General features: G+C 48.8%; 1 protein-coding gene across 2 annotated transcripts in view; it reads right to left on the reverse strand.

Annotated features, from left to right (window-relative positions):
- The window catches only part of PAPSS2 (3'-phosphoadenosine 5'-phosphosulfate synthase 2), a 32,324-nt gene extending 24,806 nt beyond the window's left edge, over positions 1–7,518 (reverse strand). For both annotated transcript variants that reach the window (XM_074830143.1, XM_074830142.1), the window contains exon 1: positions 7,492–7,518. In XM_074830143.1, coding sequence (XP_074686244.1) covers positions 7,492–7,512 — 21 coding nt within the window. In that variant the 5' untranslated portion in view covers positions 7,513–7,518. The remainder of the gene's footprint in view (positions 1–7,491) is intronic.
- Positions 7,519–11,019: the final 3,501 nt, after the last annotated feature.

Consider the following 11,019-nt stretch of genomic DNA (forward strand, 5'->3'; position numbering starts at 1 on the left):
ACACACTGCTTCTCCCTGCCTCCCTTGGTGTCCAGGACGGACATACAGTCTTGAACCTGGTGTCTTGAACCCCATGTGCTTGGTTTTGGCAACTGCAGATCTCTCTCCACATCAGCAACTTTTTTAAGGTTTGCAAAATTCAAAAGCAGCAGCAGGAAGGACTGCAGGGAATCTCAGACAGAATCACCACACAGGAGACAGTTAAACAGGGGAACTCCGCTGGGCAGGCCAAAAGTTCACATGGCTGGAAAAAATCATTAAGATGAATTCATGGAAGGAAAGTTCATCAAGAACTATCAGGAAGAAAGGCATGGCCTCTGGTATCTCAAGTCATAAATCAATGGAAGCAGGGACAATGCACCATGGTGTCCCAGCCATAAACTCTTCCCTAGCCCCCACTCTTGGCTGCTGTTGGAAGCTATGGATGGGGCCAGATCTTCCCCTCACTCAGTACCTCCTCAGTCCCCTCGGTATTTCTGCTGGCTAATGGCAGGGCTGTTTTCACAGTCATACCCCTGAACGCGCCACCCGACACAACAAGCTGTAGGACCCAGGTCCAAGCTGAGGACTCAGGTTTGGAGATGCCAGGATGAAGGTTTCTTGCCCCATCTACCTGTGCATCTGACGCATACAAGCTGTGAGACAGGCTTTTAATTACCTGAGTGCACACAGAGTTACCTAGACCCCTGCCTAAGTGAGCATTAAGAATGCTGTACTCTTTTTGAACGAGTGGCTATTCAGCATTTCCCTCACCCCTTCCTAAACCAGGTGTAGGCACAGGTCTTAGTCATTACACGCTACTCAAAGGCTGGTTGAAGCACAGGTACACATTTTCCTTGGGAATTATTGCTACTTGGTCCCTCAAAAGTTCATGCAAACTCCCGGTATCTCTATGAGGGTAGCATTACCCCCAGTTTTACAGCCACAGAAGAGTAGCAGAGAGTAAGGCAAACAGCAGATGAAGACTTGAGCTCTTGCAGTATTTAAGCTTTATAAAAACCATGTTTGAAGAGCAACTCCCCTGGACCTCAGGCTGCACCTCCAAGAACTCAACACTCCTCATATCCATCCCCGTGGTCTCAGACCAGCTTTGCAAAGTTGGGGGCAGATGCAATGAGTTGCCCCAGCCATGGTTGAGGTGACTTGTCCAGCATCATGCCCAGAGTCCCTGGCAGAGGCAAGCACACAACTCAGCCCCTTGCAACAGCAGTCACCTCCTCTAAAATGAGGATTTTTTCCCTCTACCCACACCTGCTGGCAACACAAACAAATGATCTTCCCATCAGAAGGGCTGGGCAGACCTGAAAAATGACCTCCCACCCTACACACTTCTTTGCACCACAATGGAAAACTGAAAAATTATTTGATATCAAAGAAAACATTTTGTTCTGCCAGACAGGCCACAAAGACCTCAAGGTCAGAAAGTCTTGGAAATGTAGGTACAAATAGTTGTTTTCCAAAGACGCACAAAAAAGCTCACCTCAACAAATCTCAAAGTGCTGCATCTAAAGAGAAGCTACATTCAAAAAAAAAAAAAAAATTACGCAAACCAGCTCCTTTCTCAAGCTCTGTTCTCCAAACAGGCCAACACATTTTGGCACTCACTCAGCAGATAAAACTTTCGACACATATAGTTGTAACCGAGCCAAGCTGTAAGTAAACGAAAAAGGACCGCTCTGCAAGGGACAGGAGGCAGCGCTAGCAATGAGCTACCAGCCCTACAGGCAAAACCCTAACTTCCCAGCACCCCATTTCGTGACACACATCCACATTAAATGCCTAGACCAGGCTTTTTTGCATCCCTCCTTTTGTTAATGATACACTTCAAGTAAATTTTCACTTACGCTGCAAGACCATGAAGGAACTATTTCTTACTTCCTACAGCTGTGAGTCAGAGCTAAGTTGGAGATAACCATTAGTCACCCTGCTCACGATAATATAAATTAATAAACAGCAACCTGAATTACATGGCGTTTCTCTTAATGGACTTTTAAGATACCAAAGTGTACGAGCATTGTGACCAAAGTACAAGTTCAAGGCAGGGCATATCATTAGGAGCATTAATACAGGCCCTGCACTCCACTTATCGTTTGTGGGCGCGTACAGCTGCAAGTTTATCTAAAACACCTGGTTTCAGATAAGCGAGGTCTTTTCATTTTTAAAGGCTACTTAAAGACACCCTCCAGGATCAACATCATCCCAGTAAAAAAAAAAGCAAGTATGCCAGTACTTCTCTTGAAAACCCTCCAGAAGAATAAAATCTCTGTGGCCTCAATCTAAGATGCAGCTGCAGTGCACATGTCCGGGTAGCATGGGGTCTTCAAAATCGTTCGCTGTCTTGCAGGGGCTGCCCAAGGAGAACATGGATGGAATCCTCTGCCTGAGTTACTGGTTTTGGCACGGATTTGTAACTGGTCGTGACTTAATCGGTGCAACCTGAAAACCAGACGAGGCTGGAGTCTGTATTTATCCAGGAGTCCAGCAGCAGGACAGGAAACAACATGCTGACTCAAAGCACTTTGACTCAGAGCTGGAGAAATTACAGTCGGGTTTAGGTGCTCTGGCCACCACCCCAGATGGCAGCTGCCATGCTGAGCACCACCAGCAGCAGCGGTGCTCAGCTGCACTCCTCCAAACGAGGCCCCTGGGAGGTGAAGAGATATCCTGAAGAGCCACTAGTCCTGTTGGGGAAGCAAAAGATTAACCTCCAAGCACACCCGCAGGGATTAGACCTGACCTGCCTGCCTCTCCTCTTGAAAGGATGTTCAGGCAGGAACCACCCTCCCACCCCAGCAGAAAAACTCTTCCACTTTTCCCTTCTACAGCCCCGGGAAATGCTCTGTCCACACAGCATCCCGGAAAACACACCCTGCTGTTCCTGCTGCCATGGCACTACCAGGTGACACCAGAAAAACCTTCTGGCACTTGGGGAAGGTCCACCAATGTCCCCAGCCTGCAGCTTCTGGGGCAGGACTGCACCAAGCAGATTTTGTTCCCCAGCCCCCAGAGGGCTCAGCCTTCTTGAACTACGGAAAGAAACAGCATGCAGCTTTTTCTGGCTTTTCTTCCCTGAAATTCCCCGAAATTGGACATCCCTGCTCTTACAGAGCAGAGTACAGTTAATAAACACAGGTCTGGCACACTGGCAGCACGCAAAACAGTACAAGTGAATGAAACAGCAAGGTGGGGGCAACAGACTGGAAAGGTAACTTTTTAATAGCAAAAGACTTCCAAAAAAAAGAGGGAGTAAAGGGAGAGAGCTATAGGATACTACAGAAGTCCAAATGACAGGGTATCGAGATAATTAATCTGCTGACCTTTCTGTGATCTTCAAAGAAAAGAAATATAATGCAAAAAAAGGGATAGAAAATAGAACAAGAAATACCAAGCACACAATGAACAACTAGAAAACAATCACCTTTTACTGTCACAGTGCTCTGGGTTAGGCACTGCATTTCACAAAATAAATCACGGCTGTAAACCCAAGACTTTTGAATTGCTGGATAAAACATCAGAAACACTGTCTTGAGTAATTCAACCCAGACCAAGCTAATTCCCTGAAATCAGGGCTCTGCTGCCTGCTGCACTGTCGCCTGCGCAAGTATCACTGTGATGAGTTCCCAGAACTGCTTTGAACACAAACATCCTTAAATTATTTTGGTCTTTATGTTCAAGGCAATAGTAAAGAATAAGCGTGCAAGGAGATGAGCCCATGGTTTGTTTGGTTTTTTTTAATAAACTTTATATTTTACATTGCTTTGCAATTAAACTGATGAAGCTGTACATACGTTACTGCACAGCCTGTGATACCACTCAGTCCATCTGAACTCTGCCCTGAGGCTGCTGTTTTTTCAAAATGAGAATAGTTTTTAGGCAAAGAACCTAAGCCTCTTCATATTTCCTCAGGGTTGTCATCTGATCTTGTGTGTTTTTTCCTTCTCTTTAAATATTTTTTTTTAAAATCTATTTTTACATGCTCATTTATCTTTAAATAAGACCACATAATTTGCGACTGCGCACGAGCAAAACTGAACTATCAGAAGTTACAGCCTTGTGATCCACTGGGCTACGGAAACAGCACCCTGGTGGAAGCAAGGGATGTCACATGCCGTGTTGTTCACCTTCCTGGAGACGCTGTTACAAGACCAGATGGACGACAAAGCTCTAACACTTACACCCTGATAAAGGTGGTCTCAGTACTGGGCTTTCATTCTCCCCTAAGCACCTGTAAGGACACCCAAAGAGAAACTCACTGAAAGCAGCCAGCGAGGAGGACGTTTGTTCGCCCGCTGCCAGGGGCAGGACTCTGGCAGCCGGCTCTGGACACCTCTATCTCATGAGATACGTCAAGCTGCACTTTCCAGGCGCTCACAGGGACATGCCAGCCATGCAGCTGGTCACCCCGGCGAGGGGCCAGTGCCCGTGGGTTTGGGCTCCACGGCGAGCTGGCTCCCCGGAGCACACTGCACCGTCTGTATCCTCCTGCTCATTACGAAAACGGTGCTTGGACGGGAGAGGTAACAAGCTGCGGAAATACCAGCGACGCCGCAGGTGTAGGGAGAACAAGCTGCTATTTTGACAGGGCTAAAAGAACCGCTCAGCCCTGAATGCCGCGCTGTGCAAGAGCCCACACAATAAACAAGAGCAGTCCCACAGCTCCACGCTACTTGCTGCAATTACTTTACGGTGTACTTACTCCTGAGAGCAGGATTCCACCAATGGGGCACACAGGAGGCCTGTATAAGGAACACTAGGTCTTTAAGGCATCATTAAAGCCCGTTCTCCCCAAAAAGTCAGTCCTGAAACGGGTCTTTCTGTCAATGAGGTCTGTGAACAGAAGGACACTGCCCGGCACGTAGAGGACTTCATGCCACTTGCAATGTCACGAGCAGAAACAAAGAGAGCATTTCCACACTAACCAGCCAAAGAGAAATTCCTGCACACTGAGTCTCGGGTCTTCAGCAGAATTAAGGCGCCTTGTTCATTTTTAAGGACAAGACATGCAGAAGCAAAAAATTTGAAGTTTTCTTCTTTGTATCTTACCGTCAGCTTCTATTAATAAATGGGTGTGCAATTAAAACATCCTCAAACTAGCCTCAAACTCCAAAGAACATTCAGGCTGAATTCGGGTTTTAAATCCCAGGCTTATAATTATTCAATTTCCAAAATGAGGAGCACAGTCAAACACCACATCCAGTCCATCCCACAACTGCTAGCACTACTGTGCCTTTCAAAAGCTGACAGCTAATCAACATCGCCTGCGAAACCCATTTTTGACATATTCTCGGACAGTGAATAATGCTGGAAACATCCAGCCTCACAAAACCTTGTCTGTGGGAGAAAGATTAACACATCACCCACACTATGAAGAAGTGGTAAAACCTGAGATTTTATTAGTAATAAGGATTTTTATGAGTAATAAGGATTCATGTTACTGGGAGAATGAAAAATGGGGATAAAGTGAGGGGCAACAGAAGGATGAGCTGCTGTACTAACAGGGATCTCAGCAGGGCAAATTATTCTGTGCATCCCATCTTCTTCTTCCAGCGGAACCGTCTTGGCTGTTGCAGCTACAAAACGTGTCATGAAAAATTCACCACCACATTAAAACTTCTCTGAGCTACAACGTTTAGGCTGCTAGTTGTGGGAGCACATTGCGCTGTTGCCTGCTCCTTCGTTCGGCAAAGCCCCTGATGCGCTGCCGATGTGCCGACCCTCCCGAACCACAGCCTGTAATCGCGCTGAGAAGGAACGCAACTGTCTGCGGGCGTCTGCAAATAATTGTGCTGATCAAGGGACCCTGACCGACGTGAAATGCCTTATCCCGTACCTTTGATACCAACTTGAGATGGTTGAAACCGAGGAGTCGCTGAGACAGCGTTAGGAGCGAGAACTTCATTTACACTCTGTGCAACACATCTCCCTGGCAATCAAGTGGGAGGATCACCACTGGGATATCATCGCTGTTTCATCGTAATTACCAAAACCTCTTGTAATTAGTGAAATTGTGCCTTTTCTCATTCTATCACACACCTGGCAGATAAGCACATGAAAATACACCTACAACTGTCAACCAGATAGCATCTGTTTTGACAGTCACGGTACGAAGGTCAGCCACAATCTTGCTTATAAAGGTCATTTTTCCAGCCCAGGGTGGAGGCAAAGGAGAGGGATTATTCTGGAAGTTCAGTAATGCCTCTCTCCTGTCACAGCAATAAACAAAACTCCCATACATAGCTCACGTCTTGCACCTCCCCTCCCTGAAATAATCCCTAAACCACAGGTTTTCACATTTCCAAGCTGCACAGGCGCGCTTTGTTACGCGTGGTTTTGGTTGCATTCCGATCCGGACAGATTACTAGTGTGTTCAAAATGCATTAAATCCATCTGAAAAATTTACGACAAGGTAAAAAAGAAATAAATTACAATAAAGTCAACGAGCAAAAGCAGCTTGGAAGAGTGGCGTCAAGATTTCTTACGCTTCTGATTTAAAACCCGGAAAATGTATGTGCAGCCAGAGGGACCCAAACCTCACGTCTCAAATCCAAGAAGTAAGGGAGGGCAGCTGGCAAGCGGAAAACCATTTCTGGCCGTGACTGCGATTTGCAATTTTAATTTCTAACTGAATTACGCTCCAGCTATCATTATTTTTCATTATTTTTCTGTGCTGGGAGTTCTATTTTTTAAAAACTGGCTCTGCAGCAATGCCGAAAGCCGATGCGGCAGTGGCGGCTGGCTCACCCGCTTCTCCCCCGGGCGGGACCGGGGTAGGGGCACCCCGACAAGCCATGAGCGTGGCCCTGGCTCAGCCTCTCGCCCGCTCGACCTTTGGCCTCGCCCGGGGAGGCTGCCGGGGCGACCGCTCTCCGCAGGGACCGGTGTGGCGCGGCGAGACACGAAGCCTGCGGCTCTTGGCGCGGCGGAGCGGGGCACGTGTGGGTACCTGCGGGGGTGACCTGCGGGACACGCGGGTCCTCGCCCAAGGGCTCGCCCCTGGCCCACGCACACCCGACCTGTGGCGACAGCATCCCTCCACCGTAACGCGCCGGTTCTGGTGCCCTACGAGGCGACGGGCGCGCCTCGAGAGGAAAACTCTCGCGTCTGGTCCCGGTGTTGAGCAGAAGGCGCCCACCGGCCACCGCCATGACCCGCGGGGCCGAGGCAGCCCCCGTCTCCCCAGCGCTGCCCGCCTCGGTGCGAGCCCCCCCCCGCCCGCGGGGACTGAGGGGAAGGTTTCCTCAGGGAGCCCCTCGCCCCCCCGGACTGAGGGGAAGGTTTCCTCAGGGAGCCCCTCGCCCCCCCGGACTGAGGGGAAGGTTTCCTCAGGGAGCCCCCTCGCCCGCCCCGCGGGGACTGAGGGGAAGGTTTCCTCAGGGAGCCCCTCGCCCGCGGGGACTGAGGGGAAGGTTTCCTCAGGGAGCCCCTCGCCCCCCCGGACTGAGGGGAAGGTTTCCTCAGGGCGCCCCCGCCCGCCCCGCGGCGCGGCCCTACCGTCTGCTGCCGGCTCGACATGGTGACGGGCGGCGGGGCCGCGCCGCGCCGGGCCGGGGCTATAAGGGCTCCCGCGACACGTAGCGCGTCCCTGGGCCGGCCCCTCGCACCCTGCGCCCGCCCCCGCCGCCTCCTCCTCCGCCCCGGCCCGCAGCGAAGGGCGGCCGGTAACCCCCGGGCGGGGCCGCGGAGGGAGCAACGTCCCCGGGCGGGGGGAGCGGCGTCCCCGGTGACCGAGGGGATGACACCGCGCCACAGCCCCCCCGCGCGCCGCCTTAACCGCGCCAGGCGGAAACTCCCTTAAAATGAACCACGCGCGGCTCGCCCGACGGGTTTAGGCTCCGCTCTGGGGACGGCTTTATTTTTCTTTTCCTTAACTTATTCTTGTAAATCTTAAGTATCCTTTTCTGCACTCGCTTATCTTCTGCTAAGGAAAGGATGTGCGTTCCGACGTGTAGAAATAACAAGATTATTGCATCCTGGAGATGTTGCTATATTAGCTTTCCTGAAAAAGTCTGAAACAACAAAAATTGTATTTTCAAGAACCTTAGGCCAGGCTGCTCTTCTGGGTTGATCTCACATGCCTATAATCTGCTTTTTAGGCACACTGGCTTCCCGCTGTCCAGGCACGGAGCAGGAAAAGGCCTGTTTTGCTGCCGAAATGGGGGCGTTTGGCCTAGCTCCACACTTTCTAGGGCGCAAGCCATCACCCCGGTAAGGATGGGTGCTGGTCCCATCCAGGAACCACGCCTATGGTCAAGGAAGGAGAATGAGAGGGAGAGGAGGAACTGGATCCCACCCAAAACAAGTAAAAAAATTGCCTCCAGAGGACAATAATAATGCCTAAAAACAAGCAGTGCTGTAGGCTGGCTCCCTCGTGTCTGGCCAAAACACCAAGGTTAGAAAGAAACACAGAGGTGTCTGCTGGTACAGAGAGCTCAGCAGGTGAAGGCACCTGGGCCAAGCCCGACAGATTGACCCAAAATCTTCGCTTTTCCACTGTTGGAAAAGCTCAAATCCCAATATGTTGCTGAACCCTGGAGGACAGGCAACATCCTCGTGGAGGTAAACCACACTACATCCTTGGGAGGGCCTGTGAGCCAGCGACGAAGGAAGAAACATCCCCCATGGGTGTGTAATTCTGCCCATCGTGTTATTTGTGTGTACCTGGGAATGCACAGCCCGATCCAGCACGGTGCTTGTCCTCTGACCACTTTCTCCTGATCCCTAAGCACCCATCCATAAATGCAGCCCGGGGCTATGAGGACAGATAGGCAAACAGTGCTGCCTCTCCTCGAGGAGGAGGTAACTCACTTCCAGTCATGCTCAGGGGAGCAAGTGCACTCTCCCGGTCCAACACACAGAGCCTGCTTCGGGTGTGGGACTTGTGGATGTCTCCCGGTACCTGTTCATCACACAATCACCAGCAGCTATGCATGTCCTTCACCATAAAAATAGTCCTGTTCCATCCCTATCCTTTGTTCTGGCAGAGTTTAAAATCCTGGTGCCCTGCATGAAGCTCCTTGATGGAAAAGGAAAAAGGCAGTGGGATTGTGCAAAGCTCCCCAAGATAAGCGGGAGAAAGACCCTTACAACAGAAAATGGGAAACCCCAAGGGAGAGATGAAAGGAAAGACAGTGGGAAAAAAGGGGTTCTTCAAATGAGGTCATGCTGGAGGAGGAACAGTGCCCAGGGTGGGGAATGAGGAGCAGGAACAACGCGGAGGTGGAAGAATGGGGCTGGAAGGAGGCAACAGCACCTGTTCAGCTGACTCCTGAAGCCAGGCAGCTCTTACAGTGCGATCAGCTATCAGATGAACTAATCCCCAGTGTAATTCCAGTTAAACCCATGGCATTACATTTGTGATTAACTCAGCTAAATAATACCAGGGTCACTTTTCAGCATCTCTCATTTCGTGCCTTTCCTTAGATTTGTTTTTCGATTGTCCAGCTGCAGGTTAAGTTCCTGCCATAAAAAACAATATAGCATGGTTGGAAGAACAGGCAAACAAACCCAAACTCATTATCCATTGGAAAAGCACAGCACGGTACAAGGAACCCTCCCACAACCGTTGCCTAGCCAGGACACAGGCTACGCCTCATCCCCCGGAGGACATCGGGAGAAGGATGTGTTAAATGACTGAAGGTCTGTGGGTGCAGCAAAGTGGCATGAGCTGCTCAGCCTTCCCACACGCATGGTGGCATCCAACGTTATCCAAGGCTGCTCAGTCTGTTTAAAGCAACTTTATGCCATGCTGAAATCAGAGCACTCATCTTTTATTTGCACACAGATATGAGTAGATTTCTTCACAAGAGCTTCAGAACTGATCAAATCAGTGCTGACCTGCAGGAAACATATGTAGAATCTCAGGGAAAAAACAGGTGATGGTAGATTAATCAGAGTTATTGTATTTGTGGCTCTGCTCTACATGAGCATAGAAGAGCTCGTTATTATCTTTGATGAGTTAACTATGCATCTTAATTTCTATAAGTATTATTTTTAGGTTGGTTTGGTTTTAGTTGGATAAAAACATTTAATATTCTCCTTCTGTGGGATGAATTTTAAATTCACATCTTTATACCCTTACCATGTCACCTTCCCTTTGTGTATCATCAGTAAAGAAAAAGGGTTGAAAACATGTCTGGCAGACCAAAGCAGCCAGGGAACTACATCTACTGAAGAAAAAGGAGCAGCAGGAAAGGGTCTGTGTAAAAGAAAAGGCAGGAAGAGGGGCTTCTGTAACTATAGACCACTAATAAACCATTCTGAGTTGATACACAGCTAGTTCCAGTGTGGACACTTTTGATGGAAAACCAGTTTTTTCTCATTAAAAATGAACAGTAGAAAGGTGAGTGGAAAGACAGAAAGCTTGTGTTACCACGTAACAGAAAAAATAGCATTGAGAGCATGTAACACCCCCATATTTCCCCTAGGTATCTATCAGCGGGACAGAAAACAAGTCAACATTATCTCCATTTGTTGCATCATTATTCATTTCTTACTTCATTAAAGTTATCTCCCTTCTAGGAATTAAACTGACTGCTCATAACCTGCTTAAGATTTGAGCAACTAAGAAACATTTTGTGTATAAAAGATCAGGGTTTTTTTCTCCCCTATTTTCCCAAGCACAATGTAGAAAATGGTATGAACTTCTGTAACATTAACTTCTAATAATTAAATACATATGGCTACTGCCTCAAGTTTTAATTTGTGTGTGCTTTTCAAGGAAGAAATTGATGAAACAGAATCAGAAATTAAGCAAGAAAAAAAAAAATCTAGTTGCTTACCTTGAGACATGCAAATTAGTGACACTCAATTAATTTTCATGAAAGAACTTCTCAGGCTATTTAACGAGCTGTAAGAGGTCCAGCCTACCACAGCTGGGGAAAGAAGCAGCACCAGAGCAAAGCAGGCGGGGGGTCAAAATCTCTCCAGAAGGGAGAAAAGGGCACTTGAGCAGTCTCCCCACTTGGTAAAAAGCAGCTTCAGGAATGATTTGGCAGCTTTTGGGCCCTATTACATATGCTA

Source organism: Strix aluco, chromosome 7 (genome assembly GCF_031877795.1).
Source record: "Strix aluco isolate bStrAlu1 chromosome 7, bStrAlu1.hap1, whole genome shotgun sequence".
Classification (NCBI taxonomy): Eukaryota; Metazoa; Chordata; class Aves; order Strigiformes; family Strigidae; genus Strix; species Strix aluco.